General features: G+C 48.0%; 1 protein-coding gene across 2 annotated transcripts in view; it reads left to right on the top strand.

Moving 5' to 3' along the window:
• The window catches only part of LOC140392789 (zinc finger protein 362-like), a 142801-nt gene extending 120915 nt beyond the window's left edge, over positions 1 to 21886 (top strand). For both annotated transcript variants that reach the window (XM_072478427.1, XM_072478426.1), the window contains exon 8: positions 3516 to 21886. In XM_072478427.1, the coding sequence (XP_072334528.1) occupies positions 3516 to 3632 (117 nt within the window). In that variant the 3' untranslated portion in view covers positions 3633 to 21886. The remainder of the gene's footprint in view (positions 1 to 3515) is intronic.
• The last annotated feature ends 3279 nt before the right edge of the window (positions 21887 to 25165 follow it).

Genomic DNA, 25165 nt, shown 5'->3' with positions numbered 1-25165 from the left:
TTCTGGGAAATAGAATATTGATTAGCGCTGGTATATGGGACATTGATTAGTGCTGGGATGTGGGATATTGATTAATTCTGGGAAATGGAATATTGATTAGTGCTGATATATGAGATATTGATTAGTGCTGGGATGTGGGATATTGATTAATTCTGGGAAATGGAATATTGATTAGCGCTGGTATATGGGACATTGATTAGTGCTGGGATGTGGGATACTGATTAGTTCTGGGATACAGGATATTTATTTATTCTGGTGCATGGGATATTGATCAGTGCTAGGATATGGATATTGATTGAATCCCGTATATGGAATATGGTTATGAGATATTGATTAGTGCTGGGATATGGGATATTGATTAATTCTGCGGTATGGGATATTGATTAATTCTGGAATATGAGAGGCTGGTTTAACACAGTGGGCCAAGACAGCTGACTTGTAATGCAGACCTCGACCAGCAGCGCGTGTTCAATTCCCATTCCAGTCTCCAAGAACAGGCGCCGGAATATGGCGACTTGGGTACTTTCACAGTAACTTCATTGAAGCCTACTTGTGACAATAAGCGATTATTATTATTATTTTAAAAATATATATTTTTATTAAGGTATTTGCAAGTTTTTATAATAATAATAATGACATAAACAAGGTATAATAAACATTTCCACCCCCATCCCAATCTTCACACACCCCAACCATAAAACAACAATCCGGCTCCCCCCCCCCCCCCCCACCCCCCACCTTGGAATACTGCATCTACATCTGGGGTATGAGATTTTGCTCAGTGCTGGTATATGGGATATTGATTAATGCTGAAATGTAGGAAATCAATTATTGCTGGGATATAGGATATTGATTAATTCAGGTATATAGGATATTGATTAGTACTGGGATGTGGTGTATTGATTAATCTAAGGGTATGGGATATTGATTAATGCTGGCAGGTGGGATATTGATTCAATCTGGGCTACGGGATATTGATTAGTGCTGGAATAATGGATATCGATTGCTGCTGGGATATAAGATATTGATTAATTTTAATAATCTTTATTGTCACAAGTGCTGGGATATTGATTATTGCTGGGGTATGGGATATGAGATATTGATTACTGCTGGGATATGGGATATGAGATATTGATTAGTGCTGGGATATGGGATATATATTATGACTGGGATATGGGATATTGAATGGTGCTGGGATATGGGATATTGAATAGTGCTGGGATATGGGATATTGAATAGTGCTGGGATATGGGATATTGAATAGTGCTGGGATATGGGATATATATTATGATTGGGATATGGGATATTGAATAGTGCTGGAATATGAGATATTGATTATTGCTGGTATATGGGATATATATTATGACTGGGATATGGGATATATATTACGACTGGGATATGAGATATTGAATGGTGCTGGGAAGTGGGATATATATTACGACTGGGATATGGGATATTGAATAGTGCTGGGATATGGGATATATATTACGACTGGGATATGGGATATTGGAAGAGTGCTGGGATATGAGATATTGATTATTGCTGGTATATGGGATGTTGATTAGTGCTGGGATATGAGATATTAATTAGTGCTGGGATTTGGATATTGAAAAGTGCTGGGATATGAGATATTGATTAGTACTGGGATATGGGATATTGAATAGTGCTGGGGTATGAGATAATGATTAGTGCTGGGATATGGGATATTGAATGGTGCTGGGATATGGGATATTGAATAGTGCTGGTATATGGGATATTGATTAATGCTGGGATATGAGATATTGATTCGTGCTGGGATATGGGATATTGAATCGTGCTGGGGGGGTATAGATATTGATTAGTGCTGGGATATGGGTATTGATTAGTGCTGGAGTATGGGATATTGATTAGTGCTGGGATATGGAATATATATTACGACTGGGATATGGGATATTGAATGGTGCTGGGATATGGGATATTGAATTGTACTGGGGTAAGGGATATTGATTAGTGCTGGGATATGGGATATATATTACGACTGGGATATGGGATATTGATTAGTGCTGGGATATGAGATATTGATTAGTGCTGGGATAAAGGATACAGATTAATGCTGAAATATTGTTTAGTGCTGGAATATGTGACATTGATTTGTGCTGGGATATGGAATATCTGTTCATGCTGGAAAATGGAATATCGATTGGTTCTGGATATGTTATATTTATTAGCTCTGGGATATAGGATATTGATGAATGTTGGATATGGGATATTGATTAGTGTTTGATATCAGTTATTAAGTGGTTGAGGGCTTTTGGGCATTTTCTTTTGCTGGAATTTGGATGTGTTTTAGAAGTGCACATTCAAGTCTTGTTCAATGCCCTTTTTTACCTAAAGTCCACTCTCATACATTTGATGGGAGGAGTCACTTGATGTGAATCTGGAGGGGGAGCAGTAGTTGCGCATTTTCTCCTCTGTAGCCCCATTGCTGTATTGCAATGTCGTCCCATACCACATATCACTGATCCAGCACAGGGCAGTGCCCAATCTGGCATCTTCTAATGTTCATTCCTATTCCTGTGTGGTCATGAGGGTGCATTATACTCAGTCCTGTTCTTTGCTGACGCTCTCTTGCTTTTATTGCTTGACCTCAATATGATGTTGATGGGGAGATGAGGCAGGGAGAGCCCATCTCCAGATTTGCCCTCATTATGAGAGATTCTCTGGGCTCATGTTTGCCGTAACCGAGATTGAGAATTTCAACATGTGGGACATTGCAGGGCACATTTCACATCTATTTGCTCCTTCGTGTGGCTTTAAAAAAAGTTATTTCATGTAATGTGCGCATCGCACGTGGTCATAATTTCTTGCCCCTCCCTAATTGCCCTTGAGAAGTTGGCGGTGAGCCACATTCATGAACCTCTGCAGTCCCTGAGCTGTCGGTGCACCCACAGTGCTGTTAGGGGCAGGAGTTCCAGGATGGTGATCCAGTGACAGCGAAGGAATAGCGATGTAATTCCAAATCAGGATTGTGAGTGGCTTGGAGGGGGACTTGCAAGTGATAGTGTACCCATGCGTCTTCTGCCCTTGTCCTTCGAGGTGCTAAGGGATGAAGTTAGGAAGGTGAAATGAAATGAAATGAAAATCGCTTATTGTCACAAGTAGGCTTCAAATGAAGTTACTATGAAAAGCCCCTAGTCACCACATTCCGGCGCCTGTTCGAGGAGGCTGGTACGGGAATTGAACCGTGCTGCTGGCCTGCCTTGGTCTGCTTTCAAAGCCAGCTATTTAGCCCAGTGTGCTAAACCAGCTCCAGAAGTGCTGTTAAAGCCATCTCAACGACTTGCTGCAGTGTAACTTACATATGGTATGTACAGCTGTCACAGGAGAAGCGGGGAATGGATTTAAGTCGGTAGCACCTGCATAATTGGCATGCATTCCTTGGAAATTGGTTGTAATTGAACCTCACAACTGTGTTCTATGAATCTATTGCATGAAGAACCCAATGCTGAAATTGATTGCTTTTGTACAATTTACAGGAGACATACCTCATTAAGCATATGGCAAAGCATACGGCAGTGGAACATGCATTGGACACCCACTCCCCTCAGAGGACGGAGTCCCCAAGTTGCCCTGTTCGGATTTCCCTTCTTTAATCGGCCCCTTGTGTCAGAACTCCAGGAAGTGGATGCTCCGGGGCAAAGGTCAGGCGCTTTCTGCGGATGGATGAGGAGTTTTCCGTTCCCATTTGTCTCCTCCCGCTATTTATTCAGCCTCTGACAAGAGGCCCAACCACAGCAGTAACATTAGCACCGAGTTCTTAGGAGTGCTGAGACTCCCAAAGACTACGACGACGCAATTTGAGCCGAGTGTCGGCCGTTGCCAAGGAGGTGAGTGCCTATATCCCTCGGAGGAACGCCTTCCGTTGCTGGGCAACGGCACTGGAAGCAACAGCGTAACCTACAGACTGGTAACTTCCTCAGTAAGGGCATTGGATCTGTACTGTCTGAGACTTAATAAGCTGTGTCTGAGAGCACCACTTTTATTAATGTTTAATATGTCTTACTATTACACAGGAAGACTAAGGAGGAAAAAAGATAAGAGAAGCAACTAGATATAGAATTATTAAACAGTATCGCATTTTGTTGTTCTGTGATAGTGCGACAATTCTAGTTTTCAATTATCGGTTATTAGCTAATATGAATTATTATACTAAATGTATGGTCAATTCTCATGTGTTTAATTGACGTCTTTGCCCTACCTTTCACAGGCTCGGCATCCAGGCCCAGACACAACTCATTTTTAATATGCATCCTAACCAGTTCAATACAGAATACCCATCCACCCTCACAGAACATGCTTGTGATAATATAGACTGCTTTAATGTCATCTGCACTGCCTCTGTGCACTTGAGGCAGGTTACCGTGAATAGCAGGAATCGAGTTTGAGTGCCTTTAATTGCAGCGTAGAGGCGCCCCAGGGCAAACGTAATCTGCAAAGAGAAAGGACTCGTCTCCGTTTAATGGAGTCCCAGTGGCTCGAAGGTTGCAGACCAGGAAATTGATTCTGAGGCACTTTGTCAAGCTGGCACTGACTTCCCGCAGATGCCTCCCACCACTATTAAACATTATCAGTGCCATTCCGGGGGGGGTGATCAAATCTGGCCTTGCCCGAATGCCCGCTGTTTACCGTGCTTCACTAACAGACATCTACACATCCTGCCACGTTGCGCCACCAATTTGTGAGTGTTTCTCTTCTGGGAGTTAAGTCAATTCATCATCTAACGTGGGTTGAATCATAAAGGAATGAATGGCAAACCTCTTTCTTTTCGCAAACACATAATGTAAATCCTGCTGAAATACATCCCCGCGATGTCTTTGTGACAAAGGTGCTAAAACATTCCTGGAAACAAAGAGGTTTGTCAAGTACTCTGGCATAACGTCAGTCTCCTTTAATAAGATATAGATTGGGATGATCGACTGGAATCAAGTCAAGTCTAGGGGTTCAAATTGCTTCTATACAGAATGGATACACACAAGCTACCCAAGAGTGAATTATGGGGCGGAACTTAAAAAGCTTATGTGGTTTATATACAGACTAATGGAAACATAGGAGTGAGTTAAAGACTGGAATCTATTCAGCAGCTCCAGGTGACTTAAGTGAGCTTATGTTGCAGATGTGTGATTCTTATTTAGACCTGAAACTCAGGAGTGAGTTAAAAGATTGGAATCTAATCATAGCGCAGATCAGAGAAAGTGAAGCACACGTTGCATGGAGCAGCTGTCTGAACGCTGAGCTTCAAAACTCGTCTTCTACCTCTGAAACCTGGAGTTGAAATGCGGGGCAAACAGATGGGGTTGATCTTGCCGAATCCCTCTGTGCTGCAAGGGGCCACCAAGAGGAAATGGATTTGACCATCGACGGCATAATTCAGCCGTAAACTGGAGGTCACACTCCTGAGAGAGAGAGAGAGAGAGAGGGGGAGGGAAATGACGCAGTGCTGCAATTGGAGATGCCCATCCAGGATGGGACTGAAGCAGATTGTTGGGGCAGAGTCGATGGGAGAGCTTCACTCTGCAATCTCGTTGTGCTCTCCTTGGCCTGGCAGTGCTTGATGATGAGGATGGACAATTGATTAAGGAGGAATCAAGTACTGGTGGCTCTGGACTGCAGCAGAGAGAGACTTGACAACGTATAGGTGGCCAGATGTACAATAATTGGTCTATAATGAATAGTACAGCAGCACAGGACACTGCAATCTTATGGCATACTGAACAACTCGTAAACATTTAATGCACCCAACTCTGCTGGTCCTGGTCATTCACGTCCCCTGTTTTAAAAAAAAATTAAGATTCATATGTCTCATACACTTTTCATACTGTTATTTCAAAGAGATTTATACAACAGAATCAATGATAGTAATCTTTTCTTTAATTTTTTATATATTATATATATTATATATATATAAGTATGTATAATTCATTTATGCCCGAGGGAATGTCCCTCTGAGTCTACAAATATAGATTAGACATGGCCTGCACTGTCACTGACCTGATGTTCTTGTGGAACAGTACATATGTTAAAATGTTTGGAAAAAAATGTTTGTGGGGCATGGGTGGGTTTGTAAAGGAAACTGTCTTCTGGTTGGTTTCACTTAAGGGCCCCTGTCTGGGTGGAACAGAAGGCTGGCCTTTCAGCTCTGGGTCCTGGGATTGAATGGAGCCCAGGCTGTTGGGTGGAAATTCCCCTCCATTGGTTGGGTGCGAGGGTGCTGTGTGGGGAGCAACTTTTACACAGTCGCACTGGGGTTCCGCCTGCCCATAGCACCAAGCCGCCTCGAATCCGCTGCTAAATTGGGGCTCTCTCCTTCGGAGGGAAGGAGGAAAAGGGCAGAGCGCCTGCTCACCAGAGGCCCTTTGGGGAATTACTCCCTCTAGTCACGATTAGCAGCGTGGTAAACTCAAGTCAGAAAGTTTCCATTGGTCACTATCCCTAACAAAATAACAATAGCATTTAAAAGGAAATCATTTTTGATTGTTCTCTATCTTGATGCGGTGCTATGATGTCACTAATAACATGTGGCTGCCAGAAGTGTTCCCCGTCCACTGTAGGTTATCACCTTGGTAAGTGCATTTTCCAGTTGCATCCATGGGGTTGCCGACAATGCCCTCCGTGGGGTTGCCAACACATAATGAGCAGGATTTTCCAGCCCTTCCCAGCTGTAGGACCTTCGAGTCCCGCTGAAGTCGACCCCCACCGCGCAGCAGGTTCCCCGGCGGGACGGGTGAACCACATGAAACGGCATTGGCATCGGCGGGACGGGCTGATTCCACCAGTGGCCAGTGGTGAGCCGCCTCCGCTGCCTACCCATACTGTGGCCAGGGGGTGGGAAAATCCTGCCCATGGTGGCCAGAGGGCATTGCTCGCTGTTGAAGGAGACAGGAACCTTTACTCTGCTGCTTCCTCTGCTGTGCCTGGTGACGCTTGATGCTGACAATTGGAAAAGGTTTCACAAATTCGATATTATAAAATGCAGAGGGGAGAAATGAATGATTGCCACTTTTCAGGGGCAAGGAAGCATGCCGGCATTGGGGAGTAGGGTTGGCAGTTAGGGAGGAGACTTTACCATTGGTGCTTAAGTTATTCCCATTAGGACCTGTGTAAGAAATATTACAATGACTCCTATGGGTCCAGTTCTGTATTCACATAATAATAATCTTTATTAGTGTCACAAGTAGGCTTTCATTAACACTGCAATGAAGTTACTGTGAAAATTCCCTACTCGCCACAATCCGGCGCCTGTTCGGGTACACTGAGGGAGAATTTAGAATGTCCAATTCACCTAACAGCACATCTTTCGGGACTGGTGGGAGGAAACTGGAGCACCTGGAGGAAACCCACGTAGACACAGGGAGAATGTGCAGACTCCACACAGACAGTGACCCAAGCTGGGAATCGAACCCGGGTCCCTGGCACTGTGAATCAACAGTGCTAACCACTGTGCTACCATGTCGTCCGTAGATTGTATGTACCACCTAAGGAGACATAATACTGTGTTCGATGATTAACTGTAAATTCTCTGTAGAGAAGATGTTGGAGGAATATTTTTATCTACATTGGTTCAGAGAAGGTTTTTTCAACTCCAGCTTTACACTTTGTGTAACTTTTATCCCTTCCCAGCATGTTTCACCCTCCTCCCCTGAACTTACTCATTCCAGTACCTCACCCAAGTGCCCATTCGTTATGTATGTGTCCTTGGCTGACCTCTGCACCCATATGCCCCCCAGCAGGGGTCTTTGGGCAGTGATGGTCAGCAAGAGCTCTGCATAGCTTTATTCTTCCCTCCTTAGGTGGAGGTCGCCGAGACCAGTTGCAGCAATTTATGCTGAAAACTGCCTGTACGAGATGAGAAACCAGCGATCATTGAATAATTAATTGTCCTGTACACTGACTGAGTTTGTCCACCTTTTAAAAACATTTCCTCCAGATCAGGTGCAGGAAACTGGATTGTTGTCAAAAGGGTTTAAGCCAGATGGTGTAGAAAGAGAAAATAAAAATCAGAAATGAGGTTTATAGAATAAAGGTTATGGAACCAAAGGAGGTGAATGGAGACCAGGTGCAGATCGGCCATGATCTAATTGAATGGTGATAGTGGTTCAAAGGGCTGAATGATGTACTCCTGTTCACATGTTGCTAAGACAACAAAGCTCTTTAAGCGGAATCTTCCAGACTTGGAGGAATCTCAGGCATCAGGGCGATTTCCAAGGACCTGACTCCCCTCAGGTGTCCGGTGTCCTGCCTGTGTAATCTTTCTGGAGGTAGCCGAGGTAACTGGCTGCCACCTTGTTTTCCAACCAATTAGGCAGGACGGTGGGCTGCGGTAACAGGAGGCCCAATTGGATTGGCCAAGGTGGAGTGGACAGCAGCCTCACAGTGAAGAGTGGACAGCAGCCTCACAGTGAAGAGTGGACACCTGCCTCACAGGGAAGTGCGGACACCAGCCTCACAGTGAAGAGCGGACACCAGCTTCACAGTGAAGTGCGGACACCAGCCTCATAGTGAAGAGTGGACACCAGCCTCACAGTGAAGTGCAGACACCAGCCTCACAGTGAAGAGTGGACAGCAGCCTCACAGTGAAGAGTGGACACCAGCCTCACAGTGAAGAGTGGACACCAGCCTCACAGTGAAGTGCAGACACCAGCCTCACAGTGAAGAGTGGACAGCAGCCTCACAGTGAAGAGTGGACACCAGCCTCACAGTGAAGAGTGGACAGCAGCCTCACTGTGAAGTGTGGACACCAGCCTCACAGTGAAGTGCGGACGGCAGCCTCACAGTGAAGAGTGGACAGCAGCCTCACTGTGAAGTGTGGACACCAGCCTCACAGTGAAGAGTGGACAGCAGCCTCACTGTGAAGTGTGGACACCAGCCTCACAGTGAAGTTCGGATACCAGCCTCACAGTGAAGTGCGGATACCTGCCTCACTGTGAAGTGCAGACACCTGCCTCACAGAGAAGAGTGGACACCAGCCTCACAGTGAAGAGTGGACGCCAGTCTCACAGTAAAGAGTGGACACCAGCCTCACAGTGAAGAGTGGACACCAGCCTCACTGTGAAGTGCGGACACCAGCCTCACAGTGAAGAGTGGACACCAGACTCACAGTGAAGTGCGGACACCAGCCTCACAGTGAAGAGTGGACACCAGCCTCACAGTGAAGAGTGGACACCAGCCTCACAGTGAAGAGTGGACACCAGCCTCACAGTGAAGAGTGGACACCAGCCTCACAGTGAAGTGTGGACACCAGCCTCACAGTGAAGAGTGGACACCAGCCTCACAGTGAAGTGCGGACACCAGCCTCACTGTGAAGTGTGGACACCAGCCTCACAGTGAAGAGTGGACACCAGCCTCACAGTGAAGAGTGGACACCAGCCTCACAGTGAAGAGTGGACACCAGCCTCACTGTGAAGTGCGGACACCAGCCTCACAGTGAAGAGTGGACACCAGCCTCACAGTGAAGTGCGGACACCAGCCTCACAGTGAAGAGTGGACACCAGCCTCACAGTGAAGAGTGGACACCAGCCTCACAGTGAAGTGTGGACACCAGCCTCATAGTGAAGTGCGGACACCAGCCTCACAGTGAAGAGTGGACACCAGCCTCACAGTGAAGTGCGGACACCAGCCTCACAGTGAAGAGTGGACACCAGCCTCACAGTGAAGAGTGGACACCAGCCTCACTGTGAAGTGCGGACACCAGCCTCACAGTGAAGAGTGGACACCAGCCTCACAGTGAAGTGCGGACACCAGCCTCACAGTGAAGAGTGGACACCAGCCTCACAGTGAAGAGTGGACACCAGCCTCACTGTGAGGAGTGGACACCAGCCTCATAGTGAAGAGTGGACACCAGCCTCACTGTGAAGAGTGGACACCTGCCTCACTGTGAAGTGCAGACACCAGCCTCACAGTGAAGTGTGGACACCAGCCTCACAGTGAAGAGTGGACACCAGCCTCACAGTGAAGTGCGGACACCAGCCTCACAGTGAAGAGTGGACACCAGCCTCACAGTGAAGAGTGGACACCAGCCTCACAGTGAAGAGTGGACACCAGCCTCACAGTGAAGAGTGGACACCAGCCTCACAGTGAAGTGCGGACACCAGCCTCACAGTGAAGAGTGGACACCAGCCTCACAGTGAAGTGCGGACACCAGCCTCACAGTGAAGAGTGGACACCAGCCTCACAGTGAAGAGTGGACACCAGCCTCACTGTGAAGAGTGGACACCAGCCTCACAGTGAAGTGTGGACACCAGCCTCACAGTGAAGAGTGGACACCAGCCTCACAGTGAAGAGTGGACACCAGCCTCACAGTGAAGAGTGGACACCAGCCTCACAGTGAAGAGTGGACACCAGCCTCATAGTGAAGAGTGGACACCAGCCTCACAGTGAAGAGTGGACACCAGCCTCACTGTGAAGAGTGGACACCAGCCTCACAGTGAAGTGTGGACACCAGCCTCACAGTGAAGTGTGGACGCCAGCCTCACAGTGAAGTGTGGACACCAGCCTCACAGTGAAGAGTGGACACCAGCCTCACAGTGAAGAGTGGACACCAGCCTCACAGTGAAGAGTGGACACCAGCCTCACAGTGAAGAGTGGACACCAGCCTCATAGTGAAGAGTGGACACCAGCCTCACAGTGAAGAGTGGACACCAGCCTCACTGTGAAGAGTGGACACCAGCCTCACAGTGAAGTGTGGACACCAGCCTCACAGTGAAGAGTGGACACCAGCCTCACAGTGAAGAGTGGACACCAGCCTCACTGTGAAGAGTGGACACCAGCCTCACAGTGAAGAGTGGACACCAGCCTCACAGTGAAGAGTGGACACCAGCCTCACACTGAAGAGTGGACACCAGCCTCACAGTGAAGAGTGGACACCAGCCTCACAGTGAAGAGTGGACACCAGCCTCACTGTGAAGAGTGGACACCAGCCTCACTGTGAAGAGTGGACAGCAGCCTCACAGTGAAGAGTGGACACCAGCCTCACAGTGAAGTGTGGGCACCAGCCTCACAGTGAAGAGTGGACACCAGCCTCACACTGAAGAGTGGACACCAGCCTCACAGTGAAGAGTGGACACCAGCCTCACAGTGAAGAGTGGACACCAGCCTCACAGTGAAGAGTGGACACCAGCCTCACAGTGAAGAGTGGACACCAGCCTCACAGTGAAGAGTGGACACCAGCCTCATAGTGAAGAGTGGACACCAGCCTCACAGTGAAGAGTGGACACCAGCCTCACACTGAAGAGTGGACACCAGCCTCACAGTGAAGAGTGGACACCAGCCTCACAGTGAAGAGTGGACACCAGCCTCACAGTGAAGAGTGGACACCAGCCTCACAGTGAAGAGTGGACACCAGCCTCACTGTGAAGAGTGGACACCAGCCTCACTGTGAAGAGTGGACAGCAGCCTCACAGTGAAGAGTGGACACCAGCCTCACAGTGAAGTGTGGGCACCAGCCTCACAGTGAAGAGTGGACACCAGCCTCACAGTGAAGTGTGGACACCAGCCTCACAGTGAAGTGCGGACACCAGCCTCACAGTGAAGTGTGGACACCAGCCTCACTGTGAAGAGTGGACAGCAGCCTCACAGTGAAGAGTGGACACCAGCCTCACTGTGAAGAGTGGACACCAGCCTCACTGTGAAGAGTGGACACCAGCCTCACAGTGAAGAGTGGACACCAGCCTCACAGTGAAGTGCAGACACCAGCCTCACTGTGAAGTGCGGACACCAGCCTCACTGTGAAGTGCGGACACCAGCCTCACTATGAAGAGTGGACAGCAGCCTCACAGTGAAGTGTGGACACCAGCCTCACAGTGAAGTGTGGACACCAGCCTCACTGTGAAGTGTGGACAGCAGCCTCACTGTGAAGTGTGGACACCAGCCTCACTGTGAAGAGTGGACACCAGCCTCACAGTGAAGTGTGGACACCAGCCTCACTGTGAAGTGTGGACACCAGCCTCACTGTGAAGTGCAGACACCAGCCTCACTGTGAAGAGTGGACAGCAGCCTCACAGTGAAGTGCAGACACCAGCCTCACAGTGAAGAGTGGACACCAGCCTCATAGTGAAGAGTGGACACCAGCCTCACAGTGAAGAGTGGACACCAGCCTCACAGTGAAGAGTAGACTCCAGCCTCACAGTGAAGAGTGGACACCAGCCTCACTGTGAAGTGTGGACATCAGCCTCACTGTGAAGTGTGGATACCAGCCTCACACTGAAGAGTAGACTCCAGCCTCACAGTGAAGAGTGGACACCAGCCTCACTGTGAAGTGTGGACATCAGCCTCACTGTGAAGTGTGGACACCAGCCTCACGCTGAAGAGTGGACACCAGCCTCACAGTGAAGTGTGGACACCAGCCTCACACTGAAGAGTGGACACCAGCCTCACTGTGAGGAGTGGACACCAGCCTCACTGTGAAGTGTGGACATCAGCCTCACAGTGAAGAGTGGACACCAGCCTCACTGTGAGGAGTGGACACCAGCCTCACTGTGAAGAGTGGACACCAGCCTCACAGTGAAGTGTGGATACCAGCCTCACACTGAAGAGTGGACACCAGCCTCACACTGAAGAGTAGACTCCAGCCTCACAGTGAAGAGTGGACACCAGCCTCACAGTGAAGAGTGGACACCAGCCTCACAGTGAAGTGTGGACACCAGCCTCACAGTGAAGAGTGGACACCAGCCTCACTGTGAAGTGTGGACACCAGCCTCACTGTGAAGTGCGGACACCAGCCTCACAGTGAAGTGTGGACACCAGCCTCACAGTGAAGTGCGGACACCAGCCCCACAGTGAAGAGTGGACACCAGCCTCACTATGAAGTGTGGACACCAGCCTCACAGTGAAGAGTGGACACCAGCCTCACAGTGAAGAGTGGACACCAGCCTCACAGTGAAGTGTGGACACCAGCCTCACAGTGAAGTGTGGACACCAGCCTCACAGTGAAGAGTGGACACCAGCCTCACTATGAAGTGTGGACACCCGCCTCACAGTGAAGAGTGGACACCAGCCTCACAGTGAAGAGTGGACACCAGCCTCACAGTGAAGAGTGGACACCAGCCTCACAGTGAAGAGTGGACACCAGCCTCACAGTGAAGAGTGGACACCAGCCTCACAGTGAAGTGTGGACACCAGCCTCACAGTGAAGAGTGGACACCAGCCTCACTGTGAAGTGTGGACACCAGCCTCACTGTGAAGTGCGGACACCAGCCTCACAGTGAAGTGCGGACACCAGCCTCACAGTGAAGTGTGGACACCAGCCTCACAGTGAAGTGCGGACACCAGCCCCACAGTGAAGAGTGGACACCAGCCTCACTATGAAGTGTGGACACCAGCCTCACAGTGAAGAGTGGACACCAGCCTCACAGTGAAGAGTGGACACCAGCCTCACAGTGAAGTGTGGACACCAGCCTCACAGTGAAGTGTGGACACCAGCCTCACAGTGAAGAGTGGACACCAGCCTCACTATGAAGTGTGGACACCAGCCTCACAGTGAAGAGTGGACACCAGCCTCACAGTGAAGAGTGGACACCAGCCTCACAGTGAAGAGTGGACACCAGCCTCACAGTGAAGAGTGGACACCAGCCTCACTGTGAAGAGTGGACAGAAGCCTCACAGCGAAGAGTGGACACCAGCCTCACTGTGAAGAGTGGACACCAGCCTCACTGTGAGGAGTGGACACCAGCCTCACAGTGAAGAGTGGACAGCAGCCTCACAGCGAAGAGTGGACACCAGCCTCACAGTGAACAGTGGACACCAGCCTCACAGTGAAGAGTGGACACCAGCCTCACAGTGAAGAGTGGACACCAGCCTCACTGTGAAGAGTGGACAGAAGCCTCACAGCGAAGAGTGGACACCAGCCTCACTGTGAAGAGTGGACACCAGCCTCACTGTGAAGAGTGGACACCAGCCTCAACGTGAAGAGTGGACAGCAGCCTCACAGTGAAGTGTGGACACCAGCCCCACAGTGAAGAGTGGACACCAGCCCCACAGTGAAGTGTGGACACCAGCCTCACTGTGAAGGATGGACACCAGCCTCAACGTGAAGAGTGGACAGCAGCCTCACAGTGAAGTGTGGACACCAGCCTCACAGTGAAGAGTGGACACCAGCCTCACTGTGAAGAGTGGACACCAGCCTCACAGTGAAGAGTGGACACCAGCCTCACTGTGAAGAGTGGACAGAAGCCTCACAGCGAAGAGTGGACACCAGCCTCACTGTGAAGAGTGGACACCAGCCTCACTGTGAAGAGTGGACACCAGCCTCAACGTGAAGAGTGGACAGCAGCCTCACAGTGAAGTGTGGACACCAGCCCCACAGTGAAGAGTGGACACCAGCCCCACAGTGAAGTGTGGACACCAGCCTCACTGTGAAGAGTGGACACCAGCCCCACAGTGAAGTGTGGACACCAGCCCCACAGTGAAGAGTGGACACCAGCCCCACAGTGAAGTGTGGACACCAGCCTCACTGTGAAGAGTGGACACCAGCCTCAACGTGAAGAGTGGACAGCAGCCTCACAGTGAAGTGTGGACACCAGCCCCACAGTGAAGAGTGGACACCAGACTGACTAGAAAGGCTGTTGGACTGCTGATCTACACAGTGCAGGAGAGGGCAGCAGGCCATGGTGGCACGACCCTCATTATGTGACTGGCAGCCTAACCCTCCCACCCAGCACTTTCCACTGGGTCTATCTGTAGGTGAGGCCAATCTTCTTGAAAACCTTTGCGGGTGAAAGGATTAGCACAGGGCTAAATCGCTGGCTTTGAAAGCAGACCATGGCAGGCCAGCAGCACGGTTCAATTCCCGTAACAGCCTCCCCGAACAGGCGCCAGAATGTGGCGACTAGGGGCTTCTCACAGTAACTTCATTTGAAGCCTACTTGTGACAATAAGCGATTTTCATTTCATTTTCATTTCCAGTTCGTCCCTCAAGATGAAGATTTCCTGCTGATCTCATGGTGCCCTGATTTTCGCCGCTCTGCTCTCCACCTCTGTGAGTGGATGGGTTGCAAACAAAGTGCGAGTCTCATGTGCACACAGCAGAATGTCAGACTCATCAGTCACTAACTATTCAACTGATGCCTCAACTATCTTCCCATCACTGCCGATTGTGTTGCTGCTGTCATTTCGACCCCACCTTCGGCAAGACCAGTCAGAGGCTGGAACACATTGGACCGGACACGTGACTTCCTGAGTCTGCTCCAGGCCCGCCTTCAAACCTGCCTCCCTGGGCCTGGGAGGATTCTGTTCATTGTTTTTCAAAAATGTCTTTCATGGGATGTGGGCGTCGCTGGCAAGGGCAGAATTTGTTGCCCGTCCCTCATTGCCCTTGAACTGAGCGGCCTTCTCTGCCATTTCAGAGGGTGGTTAAGAGTCAACCACATTGCTGTGAGCCGGGAGTCACATGTAGGCCAGACTGGGGAAGGCTGGCAGATTTCCTTACATCAGTGAACCAGCTGGTTTTTTACAAGTCGATGGCCACCATTGCTGACACCAGCTTTCCATATCACAATGATCTAAAAAACATTTACTGAATTTTAAATTTCTCCTTGCAATGGCGGGATTTGAACCCATGACCCACAGAGTATTAGCCTACACGGCTGGACCACTAACCATTTGCTTTTCCATTCCTGCACTGTGCATTCTGGAACTTGAAAATTTTTAATCTGAAGCCCTCTAGAGAGGGTGAGGTCTGTTCTCATAGCTCAGTTGTGGATTTTGGAGAAGTGGTGCTGAGATACTCGAATGTTTAATTCCTGTCCTTGCCCATGGTCTTTACGTTTGCACCTTGTGCCAAGTGATCAGAAACCCAGGCTGATTAAAGTCCCCCTGTCTCAGTAGCACCCGCAACACACCAGGGCAGAGTGCTCAGGCTGACCCATGATGCTTACCACGGTTATACAGCCTGACGGCTTTCACAGTTTGGATGGTCAGCATGTGAAGGATGGTCACTTGGCGAGATCTAGCAGTCTCTGCTTGCTCCGTTCAGTGCCCTCAGGCGAGGGGCCAAGAAAATTCAGGGGAAGCTAATGTGGGTGGCATGGTGGCACAGTGGTTAGCACTGCTAACTCATACCGCCAGGGACCAGGATTCAATTCCGACCTCGGGTGTCTGTGTGGAGTTTGCGTTTTCTCCCCCTGTCTGCATGGGTTCCCTCCGAGTTTTCCGGTTTCGCCCCACAGTCCAAAGATGTGCTGGTTAGGTGGATTGGCCATGCAAAATTGCCCCTTAGTGTACAAAGATGTGCGGGGATAGGGTGGAGGAGTGGGCTTAGATATGGTGCACTGTAGGGATTTTATGTGCTTTGATTGGTGAGATGCAGATAACAAAGGCAAGGGCATAGTGGCTGTCATGTGACCTTTGACACACGCCTGAAAACAGCACACTGGATTAGCGTGGATTTATCTGGGGATCCGGTTCCATTTGCGTCAGATACGATGGTGGCAATCAGCTGGCTGCCACCTAAACAGGCACAGTATGTCGGATGGGGAAATGCTCTCTTAATAGTTTCGAGGCCACAGCTAGTATTCTCAAATTCCGATCACATTTTATACCTTTCGCATCTTTATTTCTTCCACCCTTTCTCTGGGGCGCAGGGCAAGCAAATAATTCTCCTATGTTTTCCAGCCCTCTGTAAACTTGTCCATCAAAACAGTGGTGGGCGTCAGAGAGCTCCCTCCTTCCGTGTTGGGCGCCCTGGAATTGGAAACTCAGCCAGTGATGAACCTTTGATTCAAATGACTGATTGGCGACACCAGTTCATGGTGGACTGTTAAAAAGTGCACATTCATCCAGTTAATTTGCTGTTGTAGGTAATGGGTAAACAATAGGATGAGTTTTCGCAACTCGGTTGCTGCCTTTTGTTAAAAGGCGGCATCACTGAAACCCTTTATAAACCTTAACTGAAATTTAAACCTTCGGACTCCAAGCCTAATGTTTAGAATAATCCAAAATTGGAATCCAAGCAGAAATTAATATTGGCGCAGTAAGCATGTTGTGGCTTTCACAAATCTTGTAAATATGATTGGATACAGCATATATTGCTAGCATCGCCTGGTGATAAGACAGGAGTGTTGCACCGTTGGTAGTGGATCCCTTTTCAATGTAGACAACCTGTTTCGTGATGCCTCCTTGGGAGGCCAGCCACCTGTTTGCAATGGGACTGGATTGAACACTCTGTACAGTACTTCTCCAGGCCGACGTGGCAACACTATTTACAGCCAGTACACTCCCTCCCATGAAATACGCAGGCCATGCCAAATTCAATATATCTGTTCATGTCACAAGAGGATGTCAATGTTAGGATTGTGCCATTGCTACGACACCTGTCCTATTGCAAATCAGAAACCACGCCAGGTACTCTTTCAGATTGTAGATTTGTGCCCTGTAATTGAATGTTCGGAGCAACACCACTAAGCAACATTGACTGAGTAAACAGACAGCTGATTTCGCCTCCTGATAATCCCTGTACAAACCTGTGGATGGGTTCATTAAGCCTGTATTCTAACGGTGTAATTTTTCAGAGATTTTTCTGAGCATAATTTTCACCCTCTTTAGGCTGCTCTTTCAGGCTGGCCACAACGGGCCGCAATCTCATTTCGCAGGATTGCAGCCAATGACTATTTGACTGTGAAAGGCGTTACAGCTGAGTATTATAACCTCAACTGGCATGCAGAAACTTTCCAGTTCCACGCAAGGCAGTGCTTAGGGGTTAGGTTAGTCGATTGAGCGGCAATTTATTTAATCGTAACAGGTTACCAGCTTGAGAAAACACACCCCAAAAGCCCCTTTCATATTATTCCGCACATTCAAATCCTTATTCTCACAACTTTAGTCACCAAAATGTCATGGGCGCAAGCCCGTGCCCTGTCCCTCGGTGACACATAGCAGGCACACTGTGCCCGCTGTCAGGAGGGAAGGATTAGTCGCAACCGCAAGACCTGAAACACCACACTCTAAGGATAGAATGTTATGGGGGATACCGCAGTGAGCCTCAGTACCCAAAAGCTAGTGAAGAGGGGGGGGGGGGACAACTGCTCCCTGCTCCTTTCTGTATTCCCACGTCTTTCCTGGAAAATGCACGGGTTAAGATGACCAGGCACAGTTGCAATACGTCTCATGGTCAAATGACTGACTTACACATGAAAAGTTAACATGCGAGAGCCGCACAAGATGGCTTTGGCGTCCATGCTGGAACTCTTTGAAAAGCGGAGGTGCAGATCTGCATCCTTAACAATTAACAAGATCCCGTGTGCCAGAGTAGCTCTCATTCACAAAACTAGGTACCATATAGACTGTCAAATTAGCTGCAGTTTGCAAAGCAAAATAAAGATCAGTTTGCGTTTTTGGTTGCAGCCGATGTATGATTTCCGAATGCTTTCTCCTAAGGAGAGATCAAGCTTGGATTGCACCCTGTACATGTGTTAGTAAAGTATTTCGAAGCTGGGGTTTGAATCAAATATAAAGACCCAGAAACAAGTACGCGTGGAAGCATTGGTATCACAAGGTACAAGGCCAGTAAGGGAATTGGAAACACCAGTCTGATAGCTATTACTGAATTCTTATTTTGTTCCATGGATTAATACTGTAATTTCACTCTCTAAGAAATGCCATTAGATTGGCAATGTTGTCTGTGACTTCGGGAGCTTCAGCGTTATCAGCAATTCTTCACTTGTAAGCAACCACTTCCCAATAAACAACATTCACATTGGTGGACCCTGGTATGAGGTGGCGCCCCCAGGAGAAGATTTGTGTGGGGGTGTCAGGGAGATGGACAATCTTTCTGCCACAGTAGATACAACAGGCTGGTTCATGATCAGCCTTACACTGCCGATTCAGGTTTGTACTTTGCAAGTAATTAATTATTGATGACAATTGAGTGACGGAAGTCAACTTTCTATTTTTAATAACGGTACTGTCCTAGCATTTGAGCATTTTTGCAAAAATAGCTGGAAATATATTTTGTTTTATCTTTTTATGATAGTTTTAAAACTGGTCAGCTGCCATAGGAGAGATTTCTCAGACAACCTGATGCCTCCTGTGGTGAATCCAGTCTAGTGCACTGTTTAGAGTAGATTGTTGGTTTTGCTGCTTCTGGCTCAGAACCCGCCCAACGGATATTTGGAACCCACGCTTCCAGCCCACAACGGACATTGTAACGGGGCGAGTCACGTGTGCGGCCCAAACCTGATTTCCCGAGAGCTGCTCTCAATGGATGAGCTGTGGGCCTGGCTTGGGGTGGGTGGGGGGTTGCAATTGGAGAGTTGACCCACCAATGCCTCAGCACCAAAGACAAGTCATAGGAAGGCATGGCATTTACTGGCTGATGAAGGTGACCCATTAAAACTCCGCGAGATGCAGAATGGAAGAGAGCAGAGTGCAGAACATGAGCAGGGCGAGAGGGTTGACGTTCCGATGCTTCCCAGTTTGTCAAAACCTCGCAACGCACCTCTTAAGGTCTAACAAGGTTCTATTTTAAAAGCCAATCTTCAAGGATTAGAAATTCTGATTGTCAGAATTTGCCTCTCAATGCTTCTCCCACTGGGACTCACGGTCGTTGGCGTGGATTTTTTAAAATGCAGATGTTGACACCTGCACCAAAGCAGCCAGTAGTAAGTGCAACCAGTGGACGACCCATGTGAACGTTTGCTGACCAGAATTTCCAACATTTTGTACCTGCGTTCCATTGAGAATTAATTGTGTTCCGAAATCAGTCAGTATTTCTCCTCCCTGGGGCAGTGCCCTACCTGGCGCCCACAGCAGAGATTGGGGCTGGAGTCTCCGTTACCCCAGACGCGTGTTTCTCCACGGTGCGCCGTTCGAGGGCAGCGGGATTCTCTGCTCCTGTCACTTGCTAACGGGATTTCGGGGGGTGCGCTGCTGGCGGGAACAGGGGAATCCCAACGGTCGGAGAATTCCGGCCGTGTTTATACCCGGCAGGAAGTTTCACTCTATGCACGAGCTGCAACAACATTGTAAACCCGTTTGTAATATGATATAACCACATGAAACAATAACACTAACTACCCAGGCTCCAAACCCGACTGAGTATCCCAATCCACTCCCTTCAACCTTCTAAAACCTGACCCATAAAAGCCAACTGTAGGATCAGAGTGTCACCAAAGTACTGATAACACTGAAATCGTGAAATAGTTGCTGTTTAACCAAAGATTTAACTGCAGCAGTTAGCAAATCTGAATTTGTTGAGCAAAAAGCAAAATCTTAATATCCCGCTCAAGTATAACTCTCAGTCCAGTTATCACTACCTTTTCGAAGAATGGAGCCCATGGACAGTGGCCAATGACTGGCAGGTGCAAGTTATTGCTATCAGTTCCACAACATTGATAGGTCAGGGACTATCGAGTCCTGCGTCATCCATAGGCCAGTTAAATTTTATTTAGCCAATAAGTAATTTAAAATCTATTAATTTTCATTGAACATAAAAACGATCCAAAGTGAAGTGTAAGTAGCTGCCAGATGGGCTGATACAAGGCATTTAGACGAGAGGCTTCATGGTGACCATGGAGGTGGGCGACTTTGTGTCTGAATTACTCTCCAGTTTGGAATAATGAAATCGCTTTTCCTCAATTTGACTTGTGTCACCCAAGTGGGCTTTTCATGTCAAATTTTTTTTTTTTAATTTTGTAATTTTTAACCAGTCGTGAAGGTGCTTCTGTACTAGGCATCAAAGTGCGTAGGAATTGTGTTGGGTTGAGCCAAACAACTTCAAAGCAGCTGCCTGAGAGTGACGACCTCCTTTACCACTCAGTGTTGGATCCTACCAGCGACTAATCGAGTGGCCCCTCATGAAAATGCTCTGAAACCCGAACAAATGCCACCACATCCTAAGGTGGAGGATTGAGAAGAAACATGAATTTGTGGTTTTTTTTAAATGCAGGCCTTGTACATTTTGGACATTTCTGCAAGGCCCCTTCAGAAATGTGAGTGCCCAGTCCGCACTGGCATCCCTACTCTCTGTGGAGCCATCCTTTGCTTCCCTGTTTAACGAGTCACCCGTAAGCCAGTAAATTGAGCCGCCTTCTTTCAGATCGTTTAAAGGGTGAATATCCTGACCCCCCCCCCCCCCCCCCTGCACGCCTGCTTGCACCTTGCTGTCAGGTGTACATATTGCGGGATCATCAATTGCGCACACAGAACTTTACTATTTGTGCTCTGGCGGAGGCGAATTGTGCACCAGGGCGGCGCGATTCGCCAGTGTGCCCTTTGGGCGGGCAAGGTTCCCCACTGAGAACGTGACCGCATTAAACACTATTGAGCAGCTATGAAGATGGAACTGAATTTTAATGTTGCTCCTTACTCCCGTGTACATAATGAGTAAATGTTTTAAAATTTTACGATGTCAATGACTACATCTACCACATACTAATTCCATTTGAAACTTTTACGATAAAATGTCTGTTATTTTTATACACATTTAAAAGCCTTAAGATATATAAGATTTCTTTGTTTTCCTCCAGTTTATTTTTTAAATATGTATTGTACTCATTACTGGGTTTTGAAGCTACCATTCTTTTTAAAGTGAGTGTTGTATTTAATGCTCTTCCCCTCTTTCTTAGCATGAGGTTAATGTGGATGAAATAATACGAAAATGATAAAAGATGTTTCGTCTGGTGCAACGTTGAGTACGAATCAGTCGTAACCCGGTATATTGTAGTTTTTAATAAAAAAGAAAAAAAAATCTCTTTTTAAATTTTCTTTTGCATCTGTCTTGGAGTGTGGTATGTAAGCATTGCCTGGGATGGTTGTGTACTTCATGGGCCAACACATGTTAAAAGAAAAGTTTGCTTTGTATTGTAATAAAAAACAATTTGTATCTTTCTGTTAATGAATAAAATATAAACATATGCAACAACCTGTGTTAATTGGTCACGGACAACGACTTGCATTTATATAGTGCCTGCAACGCAACAGCAGATGAACACCAGCTTGGTCAAGACGGCGAGTTTTAAAGGGCATCTGAAATGAGGCAGAGGAGAGGCGGGAATTTCAGAGCTTTGGGCCCAGTCGCCTGAAGCCATGGCAGAAAACGGTGACGTAAAGGAAGTTGGGGATGGGCAAGAATCCGGAGTTGGAGGAATTTAGGGTTTTCATAGGGTCATGCATCAGGAAAAGGTGACAGAGCTGGGGAAAGGTGAGGCGATGGCGGGGTTGGAACACAGCTGGAAATGTTAAAACTCAAGGTGCTGCTGCACAGCTGTTTACGTGTCGGTTATCACAGTTGGTATTCGAATCATAGCATCCCTAGAGTACAGAAGGAGGCCACTCGGCCCATCGAGTCTGCACTGACCCTCCAAAAGAGCACCCGGAGGAAACCCATGGAGGCAGACAGTTACCCAAGGTTGGAATTGAACCAGGTCCCTGGTACTGTGAGGCAGCAGTGCTAACCACTGTGTCACCATGCTGCCAGAGTCTAATGATTCATCATAGAATCCCTACAGTACAGAAAGAGACCCTTCAGGCGTGCACCGGCCCTCTGGAAGAGCATCCTACCTAGATCCACTCCACCGCTCTAGCCCCGAAACCTAACCTGCACATCCAAGGACACTAAGGGACAATTTAGTATGGCCAGTCTGCCTAACCTGCACATCTTTGGAAACCTTTGGATTGTTACAATACTTCCCTGATGATCAGTAAATGCGCTGCATGCTTTACAGCACCAGTTGGCACCCATTTAGTTGCTTTAACTTCAATAGATGAGGAATGTTTTTTACATAGAATTTACAGTGCAGAAGGAGGCCATTCGGCCCATCAAGTCTGCACCGGCTCTTGGAAAGAGCACCCTACCCAAGGTCAACACCTCCACCCTATCCCCATAACCCAGTAACCCCACCCAACGCTAAAGGCAATTTTGGACACTAAGGGCAATTTTTATCATGGCCAATCCACCTAACCTGCACATCTTTGGACTGTGGGAGGAAACCGGAGCACCCGGAGGAAACCCACGCACACACGGGGAGGATGTGCAGCCTCCGCACAGACAGTGACCCAAGCCGGAATCGAACCCGGGAAGCCTTAAGACTTGAAGGTACGGTGACCACCAAGGTGGATGTTAAGTAAGCTTTTTTGAAAGTGGCAAGAGGACCAGAGAAACGGATTTCCAAACCATTGGGACCAAAATAGCTGATGGGTTAGTCACTAATATTCTGCTAAAGAAAGATTGATTGTGACCTGAAGAAAAATTCTGATGACACTGTGACACAGTGGTTAGCACTACTGCCTCACTGCACCAGGGACCCGGGTTCAATTCCCGCCTTTTAAAAGTATAAGGTGAGAAAGTCTGCAGAGGCATTAGTGGAGTACAGAATGTGCAAGATGGACCTTAAGAAATCAATTAGGAGAGCAGGGATGGGATATAGGAAAGCTCTGGCTGGTAAAATGAGTGAAAATCCCAAGATATTTTATAAATATATCAATGAGAAGAGGATAACCAGGGAAAGAGTAGGGCACATGAAGGACCAACGGGGAAATCTGTGGGTGGAGCCAGAGGACATTGGTAGGGTGTTGAACGAATATTTCACATCTGTCTTCACCCAAGAGAATGAGGAGTCATAGAACTCTGGGTGAGAGATTGTGAGGTTCTTGAACAAATTTTCATAGGGAGTGGCAAGGTGTTGGATGTATTGGCGGGCATAAAAGTGGACAAATCTCTAGGACCGGATGAATTGTGTCCCAGGATGCTGTGGGAGGCGAGGGAGGAGATTGCCGGGGCTCTGACCCAAATTTTAAGTTCCTCTCTGGCCACGGGGAGGCGCCAGAGGACTGGAGAACAGCTAATGAGGTCCTATTATTTAAGAATGGTTGTAGAGGCAAGTCAGGGAAGCACAGACCAGTGAGTCTCACTGCAGTGGTTGGGAAACGACTGGAGAGGATTCTGAAGGAGAGAATCTATTGCCACTTGGAGAGGCAAGGTTTGATCAGGAATAGCCAGCATGGCTTTGTCAGAGGGAGATCATGCCTAACAAATTTGATTGCATTTTTTGAGCATGTAACGAAATGAGGATAGTGCAGTTGATGTAGTTAAATAGATTGCAGCAAAGCCTTTGACAAGGTCCCACATGGGAGACAAATTATTAAGACCGCAAATGCATAGGGGATACAGGATGATTTGATAAGGTGGATTCATAGTTGGCTTCACGGTACAAAAGAGATGGTGGTGATAGACGGCTGCTTTAGTGTCTGGAAGGCAGTGACCAGTGGCACATCACAGGGATCCGTGCTGGGCCCCCTATTGTTTGACATTTATACAAATGACATAGATGACTTTGTGGAGGGTAAGATCTGTACGTTTGGGGATACACAAAGATTGACCGGGTGGTTAACAGTGAGGTTGAGTGTCTTGGGTTACAGGAAGATATACACAGGATGGTCAAATGGGTGGATAAATGGCAGATGAAATTTCACCCTGAAAGTTTGGACGGAGCAATTTAACAAGGAAGTATAACAAGGAAAGGTCTGAAACTGGGAAGTTCCATAGAACAAAGGGACGTTGGTGTGTTTGTCTGTAGACCTCTGAAGGCAGAAGGGCAGATTAATAGGGTGGTGAAAGGAGAAAATGGGACACACGCTTTTATCAATCTGGGCATAGATTACAGAAGCAGGGAAATCATGATGAAGTTGTATATAACTTTGATGAGGCCACAGCTGGAGTACTGTGTGCAATTCTGGTCATCACAAAATAGGGAGGATGTAATTGTACTGGAGGGGATGCAGAGAAGATTCACCAGAATGTTTTTAAAAATATTTTATTCAGGAATTTACATAAACAAACAAAACAATGAAAGCAGAAGTAAAATTATACAACACAATAAATAACCAACACCCACAACCACTCCATGCCATACCCCCTCCTCCCGTCCAGCCTTCCTCATTCTCAACCCCCACCCCCCCCCCCCCTCCCCCCTCCCCTCTCTGCTGACCCCTCAATCCTCCATAAAGAAGTCAATGAATGGCTTCCACCTCGGAGCGAACCAATCAACTGACCCCCTCAGGACAAACTTGACCTTCTCCAGCCTCCAAAATTCTGCCAGGTCACTCACCCACATGCCAGCTATTGGCGGCTCTGGGTCCCTCCACCCAAGCAAAACCCGGCTCCAGACTATCAGGGAGGCAAAAGCCAAACCCTCAGCCTCTC

The sequence above is a fragment of the Scyliorhinus torazame genome, chromosome 16, assembly GCF_047496885.1.
Source record: "Scyliorhinus torazame isolate Kashiwa2021f chromosome 16, sScyTor2.1, whole genome shotgun sequence".
Lineage (NCBI taxonomy): Eukaryota > Metazoa > Chordata > Chondrichthyes > Carcharhiniformes > Scyliorhinidae > Scyliorhinus > Scyliorhinus torazame.
This window is presented reverse-complemented; position numbering and strand designations above follow the sequence as displayed.